This window comes from Leucoraja erinacea, chromosome 31 (genome assembly GCF_028641065.1).
Source record: "Leucoraja erinacea ecotype New England chromosome 31, Leri_hhj_1, whole genome shotgun sequence".
Classification (NCBI taxonomy): Eukaryota; Metazoa; Chordata; class Chondrichthyes; order Rajiformes; family Rajidae; genus Leucoraja; species Leucoraja erinaceus.
In genome coordinates, this window is record NC_073407.1 from 7,417,786 (window position 1) to 7,441,470 (window position 23,685).

The following is a 23,685-nucleotide window of genomic DNA, read 5'->3' on the forward strand; positions in this document are numbered from 1 at the left end:
TCTATTTGGTTAAGTAATCCATACGATTAATCTAATATGATTCTCTATGAATAGATTTCATTGGACTTTTCTAAATATTACACCAGTTTTTTAGTCAGGACACATTTTAATTCTTACATTAGTAATGCTGCAGACACAAGAATCTGCACTCTCTTGAGCATATGAATCTCAATCGTCGCCTCCATTTGACAATAGCAACCTTAATGCCCCATGGATCTGATGCTAAAATATTGTCTTCTGATGCTAAAATATTGTCTTCTGAGGTCTTACTACAAAATACGACTTCCAGTGTGCTCTATTTGAAAGTCTCCTGAGAGTTGAAGATTCAAACAAAAATTAATTTGGTACCTTTTTAGGCATGAGGGGGAACTTATTTACTCAAGGGAGTGGTGCAAAGATGGTTCCAGTGAAGGTGGTGGCTGCAGGTTCGTTTTTATCATTTAAAAATAAATTAGATAGTTATATGGATGGGAAGGGAATGGGGGTTATAGTCTGAGCGCTGAGATACTAGGGGAATATGTGTTGCTCGGACTAGAAGGTACTGTTTCCGTTATTATTTTGCCAAATTGTTATAGTTAGGGGCTAAAGGATTGATATATAAATCTATAGCAATTATAAAGATTATGCAACTGTTATTATAGTGGGTTTTGTAAGTGAAGTAAGCTAGATGTATTAATGTGCTGCAAAGATTAGAGAGGGATCTTTTGGAGGCAACGATCAAATCTAATAGCTCAACCAGCTACAGGTCATAGTTGGTGTTCCTTTCCTCGAGTTACAGTAAGCCAAGAATAAATGGTCCTGAGAGCAAGGTGAGCTGGACAGTTCCAGGAGAACTATCTGAAATAAAATAGTATTAAAAGATCAGCAAGTTTCATAAAAGTAATTGTTTAAGTGGTGAAAGAATTGAATAAACTGTCGACTCCTGTCTGAAGATGGGTTCTAACCCGAAATGCCACCTATCCATATTCTCCTGGAATGCTGCATGCCCTGCTGAGTTACTTCAGCACTTGTGTCTCTTTTTAAATCTTTCCTGTTTCACCTTAAACTGATGCCCTCTAGTTTTTGATTTTCGCCCACCTGGAAAAAGACTGCAGTTGTTCACTTTAAATATGCCTCTATAAAGTCACTCCTCAGCCTCCCACTCTCTATATTTACTCTCCATACTTATTATTGATGTTAATAAAGGTTTGTCTTTCTGAGATAAATGTGATTAGTTGGCAGATATGTATTTAATTACAACATTGAAGTGTTGTCAGAAAGGTTTATCTGGTTTGTAAAGTATCAAGAGGTAATTAGTATCATCTAAATTTGATCTAATTTTAAAATTAAACACAACTTCACTGAATCAATTCATTTAAAACAATAGGAAAAACCACATGAAAATTAATAATCTTTATCTTTAATCAGCTGGCACGTTGTGTCCTGTTTGTATAACTTGTGTTTCACTTGACTCCTTTTCCACCTTACATTTTGTTCATGTAAGATCATCGACAAGATCTTTCTTTGCTGCCATGGGAAGGATTTTACACACCCCTGAAAGAAAGCATATTCTGTATTTTAACTGGCATTACATATTGTTTCATTTTACACTATTGCACAAAAAAATCCATGAACATGAACAAAAAATAGATAATGTCACACATCTGAGTTCAGCAGCTTTAATGTCAAAACATGGGAAATGTAAGCACGTTAATTAACTGTTTTAAAAAAAATGACTGCATTAGAATCAAATATACATTGCAGGTATGATATTTATTCAGAGTTGTTGGAGCTAAAAGGCTAGATTGTCAGTATAGCAACTACTCATTATTAGCAGAGGAAATCAGAAATTATTAATTTCCTTTCACACGGATTTGATTCTGATGTTGGCCATTGATTACAGAGCAACCTTGTGCTGACCACCCTGTGTTCATCAATGGAAGTCCTTGGTTTCTGTGATTTTGTTGCTGTTCTCTGTAATCATATGACATTGTACCACTTTATATTGGGTTCCATAATCTTTCAAACTTTATCTATCTGCACCTTAACTATATCTAATTATCTGGCCTCGACCATCTTCAGGGGTAGAGAATTTCTGGGATTCACTACAACTCTGAGTGAAGAAATTTCTGCACACTTCAATGTTAAATGCCTGACCTCATTTTGTAGCAAGGCACTCTTGTGACTTTCCCACTGCTGGAATCATCTAAACATCTATCCTGTCACACCCCCTTTGGATGTTGTATGTTTGAATAGAATCACCCCTCATTCTTTTAAACTCTGAGAAACACAACCCCAAACTTTCTAGCCTCCCCTGATGGGACAATTTTTCAATTCACAAATTGAATTTCAGTTTTTTTTTTTATACTGATAGGTGTTAACATTAATGCAAATGCTGGAAGAAAAAAATACTTCAGTCTTGCTGAAAGATAAAGAATTAATCAAATTGGAAGAAGACTTCAAGAAACTTGAACAAGGTTTGAAAGTGTATAATTTACTAATGAAAGGCAAAAGAATATTAATTGAATATTAAAAGAAACTGGAAATGCATTTTAGAGTCTTGTTAAGAGATTAGTTATTTTTTTATCTTTGAGCCTCTGATAAACATTGATGAGTTAATGCAATTCTTTTTATCATTATATTTGAATGAAAAAATATATATGGATATGAATTGACATGCATGTATTGATGCAAGGTTATGGCCAAGTTGGTGTTTAGGCAATTTCACAATTGTGTTAAACCAACTACTACTCAAACACTTCGTACAAAAGCTTGCTTAACGGGTTTATTTTAATGCCGTGCCTCTGATCTGGAATGAAGAATAAGTGCTTGGGAGTAGTCACTTGCGGCATAATGATTTGTCCAGTTCCCGTATGCACTTTCTACTAACCAGTTACAAAACAATTGTTAAATTGCAGGAGTGTCTCCAGCCCAGCGTCGGGGGGTAGAGACAACCTCCTCCTTTGTCTCTACCCGAATTCACAAAGAAAAATCTTGTCCCCTATCCATGTGGGTTAGGTCACAGGACTGCTTGATAGGGACTGAAGAGTTAAGGAGATATTGTTATACGTTACTGATCAAACCTTGGCTTTTCAGAGATATGTTCAGAACAGCATAGTGAAAAGATTTGATAAATCTTCAAGTTTTTTTGTTCCTGTTTATGAAAGTATGGTATTTCATTTGTGGAAAAGATGAGGGTTTGTTAATCACATATGTTTAATTGCAATCTGTTCATATACATTTTTTTTTTAACATTTCCCTAGACAAGGAAGCTGTAAAGTCACAACTGCATCAGCTGCAAATCGAAAGTGAAACTTGTAGAAGTTCAGCAGCAGAAAGAGAGGGGGCAGTGCAGAGCCAGTTAAGTGATCTGGAGCTGCAGGTGACTGAAAGCGAGCAAATGTTGGAGGCCAGTCAAAGGAAGGTGGGTTATCTTTGATCGCAATCACACACCAGCTTTTGAATGGAATGTCGCTCCAAATTGATGGGTGTACCACACTTCTAACACATCCATTGCTTCATTTGTCTTTTGTACTTTGGAGATCTTAGGTGACCTGTCATTTTGTGAGAAAGGAATACACGTTAATTGTTGCCCCTCTACCAACATTTTTGCCGCAATAAAATGATGTTTTACAAGTTGAAGGGTACAGGTTCTCCCCAGGTTATGAATGTCCGACTCGTGTACAGCCCGTACACATCAACGAGCGTTTGGTAGAGCAACTTGGCATGGATTTACAGGATGCCGCAGGACTGTAAACATTTCATGCTGTGTGGGAACTCAATTTGTGGCAATATCCGAATGGTTGAGTTAAACTCCTTGTTTTTTAAATTTAAATAAAACACAAAGTGCTGTGTAACTCAGCGGGTCAGACAGCATTTCTGTAGTGAATGGGTAGATGGTGTTTGGGGTTGGGACCCCTCTTCAGACTCCATATTTAAATACATTGCCGAGATGACACACTTCTGACTTGAGTACCGTCCAGGTTACAAACAGTTCACAGCAACAGAACACTGTCGTAAACTGGGGAGGACCTGCATTTGGTCCAACCTTTGCTGAGGTAGAGACAATCCTGCAATTTAACAATATGACCCAGTTCTGCCTTACTGAGAATCACTGTCTGTGATGGTAACTGGGACAGAACAATGAGGGCTACCAATAACATTCTTTCTATGAGTAAATTAAAAATCACGTTTAGGGTATCCAGTGGCATTGTACAACTCGCATGTTTTTTTTGGACAATATGAAATGAGCATCAACCACTGGTTTGGGGAAAAGATCAAGAGTTTATTAAGTTCAGTATTCCATACTTAATGACAGCTAATTGTTGATAAGTACCTTGGGCCTGTCCTTGCTTTTGATCTTCAGCCTGTGTGCTAGGCTTTACCCTCAATTCTCAGGACAAAGGCCACTTGGCCATGGTCTGTAACAGGCTCTATTTAATGACTGTGGCAATCAGAGATACCAATGGAAACCCCCAGGAATCCTTTTAGTTCCACCCCAGACAGCAGCACACCATAGTTTGTCATTGTTTACCATTATCTCATCACACGGATTAGTCTAGAAATTGAAATGGAGGGCTGCACATAAAACATTGGATAGGCTGCGTTTATTCTCATTGTAACTTCGGAGGCTGAGGGGTGACCTGGCAGAAATTTATAAAATTAAGAAGGGCATAGATAGGATAGGTAGTCTTTCTCCTGGGACAGTGAAATCTAAAACTTGAAAGCTCAGGTTTAAGGTGAGAGGGAGAAATTTAAAGGAGATCTGCAGGGCAAGATTTTTCACACACAGAGTGGTGTCAGGAATGAGCTGCCAGAGGAGGCGGTAGAAGAAGATACAATTACAACATCTAAAAGGCATTTGGACAGGTCTTCTTGGGTAGGAAAGGCTCAGAGGGATACAGGCATAATGCAGGCAAGTGGGATTAGTGTAGATAAGCATTATGAATGAGGTGGACCAAAATGGCCTCTTTCCATACAGCACAATTCCATGATCTGCATTCAAACCTGTCTCACCCCCATACCCCTGGAAGGATCCCTCTCCCTCATGAACAATTGTTCATTCCTGTCTTTGTCAGTTTAAAGGGTTTGGGATGGATTGTCTTTGTAATCTCAAACAAAACCAAACAAGGTCTGCAACATCATCTTGGGTATTACAAAACCATTCCCTAGTGCACTTAATAAAAATACCAAGTTGTCAGTAGTTTACGTTTTAGCTGCATAATCCTTTAACCCTTAACTTACTTAAGTAAGCTTCCCTTCATGACTTATAGAGATTTAGGGCAGTCACGGTGGTGGTAGAGTTGCTGCCTTACAGCTAATGTAGCGCAGGAGACCCGGGTTCGATCCCGACTATGGGTGCTGTCCAGAGTTTGTATGTTCTCCCCGTGACCTGGGTGGGTTTTCTCCGAGATCTTCGGTTTCCTCCCACACTCCAAAGACGTACGGGTTTGTAGGTTAATTGGCTTGGCAAATGTAAAAATTGTCCCTCGTGGGTGTAGGACAGTGTTTATGTGCAGGGATCGCTGGTCGGCATGGATCCAGTGAGCCAAGGAGCCTGTTTCTGCGCTGTATCTCTAAACTAAATTAGAGTCATAGGGAGAAGCAACATGAAAATAGGCTCTTCGGCCTTCAGAGTCCGCATTGTCCATCAAATGTTTTTAAAAAATAATAATCCGACTCTAACCGATTTTATTTTTACCATGCCACCCCATCAACTGATTATTATTTTACAAATGTTCACAACTAGAATGTCATTGGGTTTGTTCAACACTACTAATCCAGCATCATTATGCAAACTACCAAAAGTCCCTGGTATTGTGGAAAATGTGTGCCTTGTGTTCTGTTTTTAGAAGAGGAAAGCCATTAAATTATTATTCCTTGAAATCATCACTGGAACCACCTGACATACCCTAAATATTTGCAATCTGCAGTGTAAATTGACTATACCGTCACACGCTCCTTATGTATGCAATGTTCATTGTATACTGTCCTAACCTGGAAAATATTATATTTCTTTATCATCTCTGAGACCAAATCCTGGAACTCCTTGGCAATCAGCCTTGGAAGAATTATTTTATCACTTGGATTGCAATGTTTCTAGAAGACAGCTTCAACCTCTTTCTCAAGGAAATTTGGGGATGTACTAATTGCCACTCGTGACAGAGAGATTTACGGCCTGAAAATGAATGAAAACAAAATAACGTTCCACTTTTGGGTCTCTGTGATCACAAAGCAGACTCCTTGTGGGATCTGATATCTCTATCCTCTGTCCAATTCCTACATCATTCACAACATGAGCAGCAGTCAGAACTAAAAGACCTCAATTACACACTGGACTGGGCAAGAATCGGGAATGCCATAGTCAAAAAAGTGAAAGAAGTCCATATTCCTTTAGCTAGGAGATTGAAAGAAATTAATTTAACTTGGCATCATTATCGGCAAGGACATTGTGGGCTGACGAGTCTGTTCCTGTGCTAGCTCGATTGTAATCATGTATAATCCTTCCGCTGCCTGGTTAGCACGCAATAAAAACTTTTCACTGTACCTCAATACACGTGACAATAAACTAAACTAAATTGTACTGTTCTATGTCCTACTTGGTGGTTTAAATTTGGATTCAGTCGTTTTATAGCTAATCGAGACCCACACACATAAGCCTGGAATTTCAACAGGAGTTCCTGGTTCGTGATCAGGGACACTGGTTGGTTTGTTTTATCCAGCAATGTTATTTGGGGCATTTCTGCAACTCTTCCAGAGCTTGTTCAGCTTTGACGAGGACATCTATTTTTACAAAGTTCAAAATTGGTAATGTTATTGCATTCACTTTCTTTGAAACAGAGTGCATTTCATTCAAAGCCTTTTAATATTGGGGTATGTAGACCATGGTTTACTTGGCTGTCCTGTAAGAGGCCATCCACTCGGTGTTTAAGAAGGCACGAGATGCTGGAATAACTCAGTGGGTCAGGCAGCATCTCCAGAGAACATGGATTGATAACGTTTCGGGCCGGGACCCTTCTTTAAACTGAGGGAGGGGTGGGGAAGGCCTCAGGACAAAGCCTGACAAGTAATAATAGGTTGATGCAGGGATTGTTGATAGGCAAATGGTTGTACACAGACCAGAGATGGAAAGACAGATATGAGACAAAGGATTGAAATGTGAAGCTAGAGGAAGGAATGTAAGTGGAAGGGAAGGGGAAAAGCAGGTACGAGCCCAGGTGGGGCTCAGGGGAGAGAGGAGGGGGGGTGGGGGGTTATATGGGAGAAGAAGGGAGATGGGGGACGCTTATTTAGTTAAGAGAATTTAATGTTAATACTGTTGGGTTGTTTCTACTCAGTATTTAGTTTTATTTATAGCGTGCTATCGTTTTCTCAAACTCTATTTTGTTTCAAGGCCAACATATTGCATAAAGTTGTAATTCCCAGAAACAAAAGCTCGGGTGCTTAACTAAGGACAGCTTGACTAAAGAAATCCTACTTTCCCCTGCAGGTAACTGCTCTGGAAGCAGAACTGATGGCCCTCAATCCACCAGAAAATGATGAGAAAGTGCTAAATGGAGACGTTGCAATTGCAGATGCTTTGCAGCTTCAGCAGGACAACCAAGATTTGGAGCAGCAGTTGGTTGAGAAAAATAAGGTTAGCCACACAGGAAATAGTTACCTCACTGTGGTTTCAAAGCTGCATCTCTAACTGACAACCACTCCAGGTGTTAACAGGTGTTAACAGAAGACTGCTTTGAGTTTTAATAGTTTGAACATGGTACTTCAAGTACTTTTGCTTCTACAATGCCCTCCAAATTGTTTGGGACAAAGACCCATCATTTATGTATTTGCCTCAACATACTGTACTCCACAATTTGAGATATTTAATAGAAAAAAAATCACGTGGTTAAAGTGCACATTGTCAGATTTTAATAAAGGCCATTTTTATACATCTTGGTTTCACCATGTAGAAATTTCAGCAGTGCTTTATTTATAGTCCCATCATTTCAGGGTACCATAATGTTTGGGACACAGCAATGTCACGTAAATGAAAGTAGTCATGTTTAGTATTTTGTTGCATATCCTTTGTATGCAATGACTGCTTGAAGTCTGCGATTCATGGACATCACTAGTTGCTGGGTGTCTTCTCTGGTGATGCTTACAACCATCTTCAGCTTATGCTTGTTTTGGGGGCTTGTACCCTCCAGTTTTCTCTTCAGTATATATATAAAAGGCATGCTCAATTGGGTTCAAATCGGGTGATTGACTTGGCCTCTCAATAATTGACCATTTTTTAGCTTTGACAAAACTCCTTTGTTGCTTTGGCAGTAGGTTTGGAATCATTGTCTTGCTGTAGAATGAACCGCCGGCCAGTGTGTTTTGAGGCATTTGTTTGAACTTGAGCAGATAGGATGTGTCTATGCACTTCAGAATTTAATATGCTACTATCATCAGCAGTTGTATCATCAATGAAGATAAGTGAGCCAGTACCTTCAACTGCCATACATGCCCAGGCCATAACACCCCCACCACCGTGTTTCACAGATGAAGTGGTATGCATTGGATCTTGGGCAGTTCCTTCTCTCCTCTATACTTTGGTCTTGCTATCATTCTGATATAAGTTAATCTTCATCTCATCTGTCCACAAGACCTTTTTCCAGAATTGTGGTTGCTCTTTTAAGTGCTTCTTGGCAAACTGTAAACTGGACATCCTATTTTTGCGGCTAACCAGTGGTTTGCATCTTGCAGTGTCTGTTCAGGAAGTCTTCTGCGGACAGTGGTCATTGACAAATCCACACCTGACTCCTGAAGAGTGTTTCTGATCTGTCGGACAGGTGTTTGTGGATTTTTCTTTATTATAGAGAGAATTCTTCTGTCATCAGCTGTGGAGGTTTTCCTTGGCCTGCCAGAACCTTTGCGATTAGTAAGCTCACCAGTGCTCTCTTTCTTCTTAATGATATTGGTTTTGGTAAGCCTAAGGTTTGGCTGATGTCTCTATCAGTTTTATTCTTGTTTCTCAGTCTCATAATGGCTTCTTTGACTTTCATTGGCACAACTTTGGTCCTCGTTGATGAACAGCAATAAAAGTTTCCAAATGTGATGGAAAGACTGGAGGAAAGACTAGGTGCTGAGAGCTCTCTTATAACCTGCATTAAGGAGGCAATTAAACACACCTGAGCAGTTACAAACACCTGTGAAGCCATGTGTCCCAAACATTATGGTGCCCTGAAATGGGGGGGGACTATGTATAAACACAGCTGTAATTTCTACATGGTGATACCAAAATGTATAAAAATGGCCGTTAATAAAATATGACAATGTGCACTTTAACCACATGTGATTTTTTTCTATTATAAATCTCAAATTGTGAAGTACAGAGGCAAATAAATAAATGATGGGTCTTTGTCCTAAAAATTATGGAGGGCATTGTACTTCAACGGTTGAAATACTAAATTGTTCCATCCACAATCATTATCTCAGCTGAATAGTTTTGCCACTTTCATTATGAATAATGTTTCGTAATTGTGTTCTAAAAAATGATATATTAAAAAGAGGTGTTATCGCATTGAGCCACACCTTTCACAGTACCCAACATGTTTTGGAGCCAATTAATACTATAAATTACATTGTAATATGGAAATGGCAACTAATTCGCACATAGCAAGCTCACACAACTGCTTGATAACCACAAAATAATGTGCAACTTAGCAATGTTGAGTGTAGGATAAATATTAACCGGAAGGCAAAGGGGGTAACTCCCCTGCTTTACATCAAAATAGTGCCTTGCAATCTTGTATGTCCATCTGAGTGAGCAGGTGGGGCCCTGTTTAGATATTTCACATGAAAGACAAGATCTTTGTGCGGGTCTTGTGCCTTGAATCATCTGAATCCATGATGCAAGTTGTGTCGCACTGAGTCTTTATCGATCAGTAAGAGGTGTGGGATGCAAATGACTATCTTGTAAACTATCAGCATATGATCCTGATCAAAATAATACAACACAAGACAATATCCTGCTCTGAAAGCTTTAGCTTCTGAATTGACCTTTATTTATAGGTTGGTATTTAATGAGGCAATAAAAAAAAACGTACCCAATCTGCCTCAATCACCCAGGCAACGTTACATACTGCCAAGTGTGGAAGACTGTATCATCTGAACCTTTGCATATTTCTTTCTTGTAATTGATGTTATCTTTATTGAGCTCTAGTAAAAACCTTTTACCCAGTAAGGTACGCAGCTTCAAAGTAACTCAAGAGGAAACCTGACACAGGATTTTACGTAGGCGTAAAATAGGGTGGATGTGAATAAACTATTAGTATGTGGGTGGCAGCAGTCCAAGTTGGTGTAATTTACTGCAGTCACTAACAGATTAAAAAATGCATTTTTGACATGCTTTTGTTTGTGGCACTTTCTGTTTCATGGAGTGGATGTAGCAAACAATATTGTCTTTTTTAAGGGGAGGTAATGTTACCAAGGAGAAAAGTGACAAGAATTATGTGGGCCATAAGGGTGAGAGCAGCTTGTGTGGAAAATGAACACCAGATTCAGGAAAATTATCCCTGAATTAGATGGATGCACTGCAGTTTTGATATAATCCTGTGCAATATGGTGCCTCTGCACAAACATCGACTAACGTTGTCATCTTGGGAAAAGCCTGAGTGCACATTTCCAACTTTGGTTGCTGGGATGTCCAAGATTAAGTATGGCAAATCCTTGTTATTACGGGCTTCTTTATAACAGAGTTTGGTAATGGCAGGACGGACCTACTGACCTTCACAGCCAGGCCGGCCTTCCGACATCTCCCCCAGCCCGCACCGCCTCCCCAGCCGTTTCCAGGCCTGACATACCGCCAGTCCACACAGCTTCCTCGCCACTTACAGACCACTTCTGCCACCGCTGACTCTTACCTACACTCCGGCCGCCCATGGGCCGGGATCATTAACTCCGCCGATCTTTGTCTCTCCCCCGGCTGCCAGGAGGCCAGAGCCGTCAACTCACCAGCATTCCAGGCCCAGACATCTCTCGCCACCCACACATCACCTATCCATGTTCTCCAGAGATGCTGCCTGATCTGAATTATCCCAGCGCTTTGTGTCCTTTTGTGTATTGACCACTCCATACCCCTTCACCACCCTGTCCACCTGTGTTGCCACCATCAGGGAACTTGTGTACCTGTTCCCCTAGTTCTCTCTGTTCTTCAACACTCCAGGGGTCTGCCATGGACTGTGGAGGTGCCACCCTGATTTAACTTCCCAAATGTAACACCTTGCACATGTTCAAGTTAAATTTCCACTGCGATTCCTTGACCCATTTCCCTATTTGTTTTAGATCCTGTTATAATCTTAAGTAACCTTTACTGTCCAATTCCCCATGCAATAAACCAAAACTGAATATTTGGTTACAGCATTAAAATACAAGTAAAGCATATTTTAAAAGCTATTAGTGATTTCTGCTTTTTAAAGTAATTAAAACAAAAATAATTTGCCTTCCCTCTTGGGCTTTGAAGCCTACATGTGGAAACAATGGAGGACATGGGGGCTGCTGTCTCTCATTGAGTCTTGGACTTGCAGTTGGGTCTACTAGATGGCTGGGACTTGCTGGATAGAAATGACATAACCCTCCATTTGAACAGCCAGCACCATTTGATCTGGACATAGAAACATAATATGTTGTGAAATGTGTAGATATATAGTGTAGGAGCAGGGAGGTTCTGCTGCAGTTGTACAGGGTCTTGGTGAGACCACACCTGGAGTATTGCGTACAGTTTTGGTCTCCAAATCTGAGGAAGGACATTATTGCCATAGAGGGAATGCAGAGAAGGTTCACCAGACTGATTCATGGGATGTCAGGACTTTCTTATGAAGACTGGATAGACTCTGATTGTACTCGCTAGAATTTAGGAGATTGAGGGGGGATCTTATAGAAACTTACAAAATTCTTAAGGGATTGGACAGGCTAGATGCAGGAAGATTGTTCCCGATGTTGGGGAAGTCCAGGACAAGGGGTCACAGCTTAAGGATAGAGGGGAAATCCTTTAGAATCGAGATGAGAAAAACATTTTTCACGCAGAGAGTGGTGAATCTCTGGAACTCTCTGCCACAGAAGGTAGTTGAGGCCAGTTCATTGGCTATATTTAAGAGGGAGTTAGATGTGGCCCTTGTGGCTAGAGGGATCAGGGGGTATGGAGAGAAGGCGGGTACGGGATACTGAGTTGGATGATCAGCCATGATCATATTGAATGGCGGTGCAGGCTCGAAGAGCCGAATAGCCTACTCCTGCACCTATTTTCTATGTTTCTATGTAACACCATGATACGGAAACTCTGGTTGTGGTAGGATGTGATGGCCCCCTTCCTCCTCTCCTTTTCAAGGCACACATTTTCACTCAAAGTCCATGAGTGCTTTGTCCTAGAAAACCTGAATGTTTGCTTCTACAGATGCCAGTCTTCTATTTTAGGGTTAAAATTTAAGCCAGGTTAGTTTTATCAAATAATACACAGCCCAAGTTGTGTTTAATATTTAAAACCTCTTTCTTCTCTCAAAGACAATTAAACAGCTGCTTCAGAGGCTAACAGAACTGAGAAAAACCCTGCAGAAGGAACTGGTAAGTTTTCTGCATGAATCTAAATAAACATATCAATTAGATTTTATTTTACTTCAGGAATCATTTCAAAAAGTGGGTCAGCAAGATGACACCAATATCTTTCACGTGCACAGAGTAAAGCAGACACCAACTGAAACAGGTCGCTTGACAACCACAGCTTATCATCACTAACCCAATACTGAAATAATGTCGCCTGGAGAATTGTTCCCTGGATATTTTTCAGTGATTTTCTTTGACCCAGTTTTAATGGCACAATTTAAGGGAGCTTGTCCTCTTGATTGATACAGTCAGAAACAGGTAAATTTATAATGAGGAACAAGGAAATGGCAGACCAGTTAAACAAGTACTTTGGTTCTGTCTTCACTAAGGAAGACACAAACAATTACCTAGAAATACTAGGAGACCGCGAATCTAGCGTGAGGGAGGAACTGAAGGAAATTCACATTAGTCAGGAAATGGTGTTAGGTAAACTGTTGGGACTGAAGGCAGATAAATCCCCAGGGCCTGATGGTCTGCATCCCAGAGTTCTCAAGGAGGTAGCCCTAGAAATCGTGGATGCATTGATCATTTTCCAATATTCTATAGACTCTGGATCAGTTCCTGTGGACTGGAGGGTAGTTAATGTAACCCCGATTTTTTAAGAAAGGAGGGAGAGAGAAAACAGGGAATTATAGACCAGTTGACCTGACATCGGTAGTGGGGAAGATGCACGTTGATTATTAAAAATGTAATAGCAACGCATTTGGAAGGCAGTGACGGGGTACGTCAAAGTCAGCAGGGATTTATGAAGGGGAAACCATGCTTGACTAATCTTTTGGAATTTTTTGAGGATGTAACAAGTAGAATGGATAAGGGAGAGCCAGTGGATGTGGTGTATCTGGACTTTCAGAAATCCTTTGACAAGGTCCCATACAAGAGATCAGTGTGCAAAATTAGAGCACATGGTATTGGGGTTAGAGTATTAACATGGATAGAGAACTGGTTGGCAGACAGGAAACAAAGAGAAGGAATTAACTGATCCTTTTCAGAATGGCAGGCATTGACTAGTGGGATGCCGCAAGACTCAGTGCTGGGACCCCAGTTATTTACAATATATATTAACAATTTAGACTAAAGAATTAAATGTGACATCTCCAAGTTTACGGATGACACAAAGCTGGGTGACAGGGTGAGCTGTGATGAGGATGCTATGAGGCTGCAGGGTGACTTGGATAGGTTGGGTGAGTGGCCAGATGCATGACAGATGCAGTAAAATGTGGATAAATGAGGCTCCACGTTGGAGGCAAGAACAAGGTGGCAGATTATTATCTGAATGGTGTCAGATTAGGAAAAGAGGAGGTGCAAAGAAACCTGGGTGTCCTTGTACATCAGTCACTGAAAGTAAGCATGCAGGTACAGCAGACAGTCTCTCTCTCTCTCACACACACACACACACACACACACACACACACACACACACACACACACACACACACACACACACACACACACACACACACACACACCCACACACACACACACACACACACACACACACAGAAAAAAAACAAACATGGACTGTGGGCGTGCATAAGCAGTTCTGGATTTTAGTTTTTGTTCTCGGGAAGCAATAACATCAACAGTGGGCAAACAGAAATTTCATTTATTTAGATTTTTCGTGAGCTTAAGTTGGAAACTTGAAACAAAATGGCAATGAGCTTCTGACAAAGACAGTTTGTTTTGATTTTAAATATACCATTTTTGATTAATACATTATATCTCATCAAAGAAAATGAAGCCAGAAATGGACCCTGTGGAAGTCCGAGAGAGATCCTGCTTCGATCCACCATGCATGGCGAGTAATTTGTCCAGCGTTGCAAACAATTCCGATCTCAATGACACCAGGGAGATAAATTTTGAGTATCTTAAACACGTTCTCCTCAAGTTCATGTCTGTGCGAGAATCCGAGGTAAGTCTATAATAACCGCTGTGGTTTGAAGATGTTACTTCAGACTGCTGGATGATAAATGTAGATCTGTGCTGGCTGTTTAAATGACGTGAGGGGAAAGTGCTAGAGTTGTTTGGTCTTCAAACAGATGTAAAATTGGATATGTGATTCTTCACTGTCAATCCAGGGAGTTAGGAATTTTCTTCCACTCTGACAGCCTGAGATCTTTGTTCACCATGAATCCCATCACAATAACCCTGCCCTCTGACTATCCAGCTCTCAGATTTATAACATTTCTTCCAGACACATAAAAACCATAAGACATACGGGCAGAATTAGGCCCATCGACTTTACTCCACCATTCAATCATGGCTGATCTATTATTCCATCATCCAGATCATTAACATATAACGTGAAAAGCAGCAGACCCAATAACGACCCCTGCGGAACACCACTGGTCACCAGCAGCCAAACACAAAAGGCCTCCTTTGTTCCCACTCTTTGTCTTCTGCCAGTCAGACAAACCTTTTGATATCCTCTTTTATATTATTGGCTAGATCACCATCATATTTCATTTTTTCTCCCCTTTTTCCTTTGTTATTTGCCTTCTGTTGGTTTGTAAAAGATTTCCAATCCTCTAGCTTCCCACTACTCTTTGCCACATTATATGCCTTGCCTTTTGATTTTATGTTATCTTTGACTTCCGTAATCAGCCATGGTGGCTTTATTATCACTTTAGGATGTTTCTTCATCTTTGGGATGAAAAGATCCTGCATCTCCAAATTATTTCCAGAAATTCCTGCTATTGCTGCTCCACCATCATTCCTGCTAGGGTCCCCTTTCAATGAACTTGAGCCAGCTCCTTCCTCATGCCTCTGTAGTTACCTTTACTCAACTGTAATACCGACACATCCAAATTTAGCTACTTCCTCCAAAACTTCAGGTTGAATTCTATCATATTATGATCACTGACTCCTAGGGGTTTTCACATTAAGCTCCCTAATCTCACAATTAAAAGTAATCCCCCCCCCCCCCCCCCCCAGCTTCAATTATTCTCGGTAGCCCACCTGTCTACAGTTACTAGTCTCATTACTGTCAGAGGGCTTGCACTGCCCCATGCACACCAAGAACGTCACAAGGAGGTCAAAGATTCCCTCTGAAAAGTGATTCGGAGAATTTAACTGCTGCTTTTGTGATTTGTACAGATGTCTGGTCGTCCCTGGCTTATCTAGCTTAATCCAGTCCATTCTTCATTTACAGACATCTTGAAGTCATTGCTTTTTACATAGTAAAAGAAATCCAGTTCTCTGAATTTTTGCTGGTCAGTCATACACGAGGGAAACAGACCCTTTGTCCCAACATGTCCATGCCGGCCAAGATGCCTTGTCTATGCCAGTCCCACCGGCCTGTGTTTGGCCCATATCCCTCTAAAACTTTCATATCCATGTACCTAGCCAAATGTCTTTTAATTGTAGTTATCGTGCATGTCTTGACTTCTTCCTCTGGCAGCTCGTTCCATATGCCCACCACATTAAGCGCCAAAAGCAAGGGTTGACAACCTGGGGTAAATTTACCCTCGGGAAGTAAATTTCGCCTACCCAGCGGATAAATTTATTGATTCTGGATTTGTACATTTTTTTCTCATTGACTGACTGTGTTTGGTTCTGGTATTCTGGTATCTGTTCATCATTAGTTATTCATAAATAAGTGAAATAACATTGTTATGTGCTATTAAAGTGGCCAGGGGTAAACGGGACGATAAAGGTTGGGAACCCCTGGCCTGAAGGTTTTAACAACATGTCGGGACTAAAACAGGGCCAGGTATTTTAGATGCAGCCAAACTAAGGCTCCAGACAAGGAAAGGATTTCATGGATATTGTACACTGCGATGGGGATGGAGGGGGGTGATGGTGGCTTGAAGCAGTGGGTGGTAGACATTGGAGAGTAAGAGATGCTCTGTTTAAAATGCATGCTGGGCTTCAGTGCTGTTTGATCATTTGCTCAGTGGTGTTCCCACGCCTACAGTTTCTCACTCACAATTGCTCATGTTTCATACATCATTAGAAATGTGTGTGACTGTACTCACACAGCTAGTATTTAATGATTACAAGACAAAGATTGACCCAACACACAGACACTTACTGTTTTGATTAATATTTTGTTAGAAAGTAACCGGTCATTTACATAATTTAGTGCACTATAATTTTCCTCAATGTAGAGACATAAAAGACATACAAATCCCCAAAATGCAAGGGAGGTTCTGCCAAAGGCTGGGTATTGAGTCATTAGTTATACAGCATGGAAATAGGCCGTTCAGTCTAACGTTACATTCTGACTAAGATGTCAATCCAAGCTGGTCCCTATTTGCCTGTATTTGGGTCAGAACACTCTCAATGTTTTCTATCCATGCACCTGTCCAAATGCTTTTTAACTTCCTTAGCCAGCTCGTCCATCTTCCATTCCCCTCTAAATCATTCCCCTGTCACCTTGAATCTGTGTCCTCTAGTTTCAGACTTCCTATCCTTGGGAAAATGACTGTGACCGCTAACATTATCTTCACCCCTCATGATTTTATAAACCTGTGTACCATAGTTGAAATAGCTAGCATCTGAAACCCAGTCGCCAAGTGCAGATAATTTGTAGAAGATCTACAGAACAGATAATGCTTTTCTAAATTATGTGGTCATTGTAGCCTGATGCATTAGGCTACAATGATGATGTGGCCTTTGTGGCTAAGGGGATCAGGGGGTATGGAGAGAAGACAGGTACGGGATACTGAGTTGGATGATCAGCCATGATCATATTGAATGGCGGTGCAGGCTCGAAGGGCCGAATGGCCTACTCCTGCACCTAATTTCTATGTTTCTATTACTTGAAATAATTCCAATTCAAAAGTGGAGGGAAAATTTCTTGAAACGTTAAAAAGTGAATCTTGAATAGACTTGAGTAGAATAATTGATTTTTGACTGCTGCAATATTTTATTTTTGCATTTTCCATGCTGATCCATTAGTACTCTTCTGCTTGTCGAAAACTGCATGACAATGTTCAAAGGTATAATAAATGAGACTATCAGATGACAGTAAGTTTTTGTTACAGGCCTACCAACTGGTGAAAGCAGTGTCTGTACTACTAAATTTTACACGCGAAGAAGAGAACATGTTAAAGGAATCCTTAGAATACAGGGTACAACCATTTTTGATTTTCGATTCTCCAAACTAACGTGTTGTTGTCATTCTCTTTCCTTGGATATAGTTGTTCTTCAACAAATCTTATGTCATCATCCTTATAAAAAAATAATATTCTTTGACCCAGAGACACAAGAGGGTATCGATGCTGGAAACTAGAGTAAACTGCTGGAGCAATCAGCATGTCAGCAGCTTATTGTGGAGGGAAATAGACAGACGATGTTTTGCTGAGTTCCTCCAGCAGGTTGCTCTCTTACATGAGCTTTGACCCATCCATTTGAGTAAAATGCACCCATTTCCAAGCTTCCTTTCCTCTCCAGTTATTTGTGTTGATTTTTCCTTGAACCCTTTTTTTAAACTTAGGACAAGAATACAAGAACAAAATTACAAGAGTAGGCCACATGGTCATGTGAGCATGGCCATCTATTGAATATGGGCCTTCTACTTCTGTTCCCCATAGTCCCCAGTGCTTCACACTTTCAAACATTTATCTACTTCTTCTTTAACCCCCCCCCCCCCCCCTCCCCAATAATCCAGCATCCACTTGGATAGAGATTTCCAGATTCACTGCGCTCTGCAAGAAGATCATTCTCACCCTGCAATTTCAGAGACACTGGAAAGAGGCGGATGTTGGGAATCTTGAGCAAAACACAAGGTGCTGGTCAGGCAGCATCTGCGGAGGGAAATGGACAGGCAACGATTGGAGTTGGGATCTTTCTTCAGACCCGTCATCTTTTAACCATGCCCTCACTTTCAAACATGATTTTTGTCTCAATCACTGTACCTAAATGACTTTTACCAAAGTTAGTAAATACATCCTACTTGCTAATCCTTCCTCGTTATGGTTCTTGTCTTGTCTACAGTCTTTAACATAATTCTCTCCATCAACACCTAGCTAGATAGAATACTCAATGATTATTTTTAATTTGGTTGCAGCCAGAGGTTCACCAGCAATGCCTCTGCACTCCGCTATCTATCATCGGCCTTCTCCTGTTTCTTATCTACAAGCTGACCCCGGCATCACCTGTTAACATAGCATGAATGTGCCCTGTGATTACCAAGGGAGAACTGCCACAACCGCACAACCATTTATCTTCACCCTTTTAAGAACAATTGCACACAGCACTGAGCGAGTGAAATCTTCATTCACCTCAAATATTGGGAAGACTAAATTCATTGTCTTTGGTCTCTATTCTGAACACTGTGGCCCAGTCACAATTCTCTGTCTGCCTCGGGCATCATTTGAAAATGAAATAGACCATTTACCCTAATGATGTTACATTTGACTTTGTGATGAAGTTATTCACAAAAATTGCCCAATGCTGTTTTTGGTCGTTTCATGTGTTTCTGAAATCCTCATTCATGCTTTCATTGCTCCGCACTTGACTGTTATACTGTATATATGGCTGACTCTTGTTCTACCAAGCATGTTCTGGAACATAGTTGTGCTTTTTAACTCAAACCAAGTCTCATCCACCCTCTGCACTCACTGAACCACATTAGTGCCATGTTAAGCAATATCTCTATATAATTTTCTTTTACTCTGGTTTTCAAATTTCTCCTTGGCCTCTCTCCTCTGTCTCTATGATCTCTTCCAGCACTCTGATTCTTCTGTGGTCCTTCGGTTCCAATCTTTTGACTGCCCCAGATTTTATTCACACCACCATCACAATGGGATCTCCGACTAAGCTTTGCAACTTCCTCCCTAAACATTCCTCTCCCTTTCTTTCCTCCTTTAAGATGTTCCTCAAAATGTAATCACCCAGCCAATATCTCTTGAGAGGCTTGATAATACCTATATGAAGCATTTTGGGTATTCACATTTAACTGGTTAATGTCATGTTGTAATATTATCCTTTATAGAGTCTTGTCTATTTTGTGCCTCTTACTGAACTAATTTTTTCCCTCGCTTCTCCTGTTTTGGATACTGCAGCTTTAGTGTAAAGTGGTTAAAAAAAAAGACACAAGACATAACTCAGTAGGTCAGGCAGCATCTCTGGAGGACATGAACTGGCAATGTTTTGGGTTGGGGCCTTTCAGACTGATTTCAGTGTTGGGGAGAGAGTTTGGGGTAGGTCAAAGCCTGGCAAGTAACATGGGGCTACTGGTGAGGGTGGCTATGATAGGCAGTGGATGGACAAAGGCCAGAGATGAGAGAAGGTGTAGGTGGATGGGGGAAAGGGGGTGGAATAGTGGGAGAAAATAGGAATGCATTCGGGAGGGGCACAGGGAAAAGAGGTTAAAAAGTGGCTGGGGGTGGTGTGCTTACCTAGAATTGGAAGATTCAATGTTCATACCATTGGGTTGAAAGTTACCCACGCATAGTGAGGTGTGAGGTGGTTAATTTGTTGTGGGAGTAGATAAGCTCCTGCAGCGTTATCATTTTACATTTGAGTGAGTGGGATACTCAGCTAGAACGAGGGATGTGTCAGATGATCCTTGACATGGAATAATTGCACTTGATGCACGAGTGGCTGACTAAACATTATTATGTAAACTTTGCAGATGTCTTGGTTTGGATCTAAACCTGCCCCTAAAGGTATTGTACGGCCGTCGATATCAGGCCGACCTCCCACTCATTGGCAGTGAACAAAGTGCAGTGCCTGGAACATGCACTCTCAAATGAACCGTCGACATTACTCTCTGGATGGACACTACAACTATTGATAAGATATCCTTATTAATGTTTTCTGTCACTGTTATGACAGTGTTTTTAATACAGGACTACCAGTTTCACAGCTGTTTACATTTAATAGTACCTGGTACTTTATACTACTTCACCTGTTAAATGCAGATGAAGACGTTCTCCTATGGGGAATGATATTCATAGAGAAAAGTAGACTGTGGATAGATTACAATTCTGTAATTTCAAAGGGGACATTTAGCTTTGGTTCTATCACTTTATTACTGCCCTGAACAGATTTGAATGAAGCACTATTTGAAATAACATACTACATTACATCTTTATATCTGTGAAGTTCGTTCATTGGGAAACATTAATGAATGATTTCAGATATCTTGTGCTTAAGTTACCATTTTTATTCTTAGTGTTAGAATATAAAGATGGGAGTAAGATCTAAACAAAATGTCAAGAGCTCCTTCCCCTGACTGTCCTATGGTTGCAGGAGAGGGGAATAGGCGTGCTGTCCATTACTGCATTTGAAGTCAGTATCATGGTCCAAATGAAATGTTTTTCTCCATTTTCATGTGTGTGCCTACAGTTAGATTATTTGGACTGATAAAGCAGGAAGCAAATGACAGATGAACAAAAGAGATCAAGTTTAATATCACAATCAGTTTTCCTCTAATTGGTCCAAAACCATCACTGTAGTCCTTTCACAAACATATTTACTTCTCAAAAATACCCTAATAATTGTACATGCTCAACTTGATTCATTACACCATTTCAATTCTTTCCATGTGTTGTTGCAGTTTTAAGGTTATCATGTGTTTTGTTTTTTTACTGTAGTCTTGCTTGAAAATGGTGCAGGAATGCAGAAAGTGGGGATTTGATGCTTGGTGTAAATTGGGCAAGCACAAGTGTGTTTAATTCAGTATACTCGAGTGGCATTCCAGAGGGTTGTTTCTTAAGGGAACTGTGTATAGAAACTGGAACAAGGTTGTAACACACAAGATGTAAAAATTGGATGCATAAATTATTTACAGCTTTTCCAAGGCAGAAAGCATTGCTGTTGTAATAATGTTCCATCAGTATTTTCTTTACCCTGCCATTGTTGTGAAACCAGGAATTCTTGTCAAAAGCAAGAGCAAAGTGTGTATATAATATAATATATATATATGTTATATGAAAACTAATGCACTTTTATTTGTATACAAAATGCTGTGGCATGTAATATTTGTACATGCATTGATTGGTCTTGGCAACTAATTTTTCTCCCTCAATGTTGTAAACCTGGACTGGAAACAGCAACTGATGCTCCATTTAACCAGTGTTTGCTTGGGAATAATTTGTAGGTGCAATACTTTCCAATTAAAATTCCTCTAGACTTGCGTATTTGAGTTTGGATTTTGTTTTAAACTTTAGTTGCTGCAACTATTTGTTATTGTCTTACTCCAAGAAAATCGCACACTGAGATGTTATCACTTGCATATATGGCAAACTTCCAAAAGCTTCTTCTCTGGCTTATTGAAGAATTAATGCAAATATATAGCTTAAACTAACTAACTCGAGCTCGTTGCCAGCAGAAGCTGAATATAGTCTTCAAGGGGGCAGCATTGTGCTCCCCAGAGACCCGCATACAATCCCTTCCTCAAACTGTCCCTGTGGCATTTGTATGTTCCTGTGACTGCATGGGTTTCCTCCAAGCTCATAGATTTCCTCCCACATCCCAAAAATATGTGGATTGTTAATTCTCTAAAGCGGTTTAAAGGGAATGTGGTGGGGGGGAATAAAGGCACAAGAAACCGCAGATGCAGGAATCTTGATCAAAACAGAAAGAACTCAGTAGGTCTGGCAGCATCTGGGGAGATGATGTTTCATGTTGGGACGCTAAGATCGAAGAAGGATCACAAGCCCAAATGTTGCCTGTCCATTCCCTCCCTGGATGCTGCTCGACCTGCTGAGTTCCTCCAGCACTTTGTGGGGAGAATAAAATCAGATTAGTGCAGGAAGAGTGGGTGCTTAAAGGTCAGTTTGGACTTGGAGAGGGGAAAGGCCTGTTTCCGTGATGTATGATTGCATGAATAACACCAGTTTCACTTCCAACAGAAGAATGGAGGCAATAAAGTGTGAACGATATCCATCGACAGCTGTATATTTGTGACCAAGAGGGTAGCTGTATTTTTTTTAAATCTGATATGTATTCAATTAAGAATTAATTCAAATTCTCCTTTCAAATTTTAGTTTGGTCTCAATTGTGGATAATTAATTTGGTAATTTCTGCCTTTTGAACTAACCTTCTTTGAACCTGTGGTTAAACTACATACAATATATGGCATGTCATTTACAACCCAAAACGTGACTCCATAAATCAGTCACATTGCATGGTTCTGGTGGGCCAGTTAATCCACAGAATTCCTGTGAAAGCATAAGCTTGCAAAAGGCTATCATGCTCATTCACAAATGGGTCACTTTTTTACACAGCAGAATTGGAAAGCAGGTTAGTTAGCATGGTAAAAGCTAAAATTAGTTTATAAAATGGTGTTGAGGGAAAAGGGATTTGTAACTTTTTCATTATCTCATAAATGCATTTTAGTGATTCCTGAAAACTAAGAATATATAAAGAAAATGAGAATCAAAGATAAGTTACCAGAATGGAAACATATAGTGGCTGAGGATAGTTTGCCTGGAATTAGTTGAAGATGGAGCAAGTTTAGTTTAGTTTAGAGATATTGCATGGTAACAGGCCCTTCGGCCAACCAAGACCGTGTCGACCAGCGATCCCCGCACAATAACACTATCCTACACACACTAGGGGCAATTTACTAAGCCAATTAACCTTTAAGTCTATTTGGAGTGTGGGAAGAAACTGGAGATAACCCACGCAGGTCATGCGGAAAACGTACAAACTCCATACACACACACTACCTACAGGCAGGATCGAACCCTGGTCTCTGGAAGGCAGCAACTCTACCATGCCACAAGTCGAAGGCATCGAGGCATTTTAGAAGATTAAATAGTACTTTGATCAATATGTTATGGGTCTGTAAATGTAGGAATACAATGTAAGTTTTCCCTTTTTGGGCAAATTTAGAACTGTTAGGGAAACTGGTGCAATTTGGGCTGAAAATTAGAGACAAGGTATTGGAGAACTAAGTTAGAAAGTTAGAAAGCACCTTGTAGAAACAAGGAAATCAGCAGGTCAGGCAAGATCCCGACCTGAAACATCACCGGAGTCGGGAGGGGGAAGAAAGTAGAGGGTTGTAACTACAATCAGTCCCAACTGCCTTCCCCCTACTATAGTCAATCCGAAGAAGGATCCCGACCAGAAGTCACCTATCCATGTTCTTCAGAGACGCTAGACACAACATGTTGGAGTAACTCAGTG

General features: G+C 40.5%; 2 protein-coding genes across 4 annotated transcripts in view; both read left to right on the forward strand.

Annotated features, from left to right (window-relative positions):
- The window catches only part of golga1 (golgin A1), a 67,733-nt gene extending 46,043 nt beyond the window's left edge, over positions 1-21,690 (forward strand). For all 3 annotated transcript variants that reach the window (XM_055659832.1, XM_055659833.1, XM_055659834.1), the window contains 7 exons: positions 2,354-2,456; positions 3,243-3,403; positions 7,469-7,615; positions 12,505-12,564; positions 14,333-14,512; positions 17,589-17,675; positions 20,183-21,690. In XM_055659832.1, coding sequence (XP_055515807.1) covers positions 2,354-2,456; positions 3,243-3,403; positions 7,469-7,615; positions 12,505-12,564; positions 14,333-14,512; positions 17,589-17,675; positions 20,183-20,266 — 822 coding nt within the window. In that variant the 3' untranslated portion in view covers positions 20,267-21,690. The remainder of the gene's footprint in view (positions 1-2,353; positions 2,457-3,242; positions 3,404-7,468; positions 7,616-12,504; positions 12,565-14,332; positions 14,513-17,588; positions 17,676-20,182) is intronic.
- Positions 1-23,685, forward strand: part of LOC129711863 (60S ribosomal protein L35) — a 204,872-nt gene that overhangs the window by 165,395 nt on the left and 15,792 nt on the right. The gene's annotated exons all lie outside the window — the stretch shown is intronic.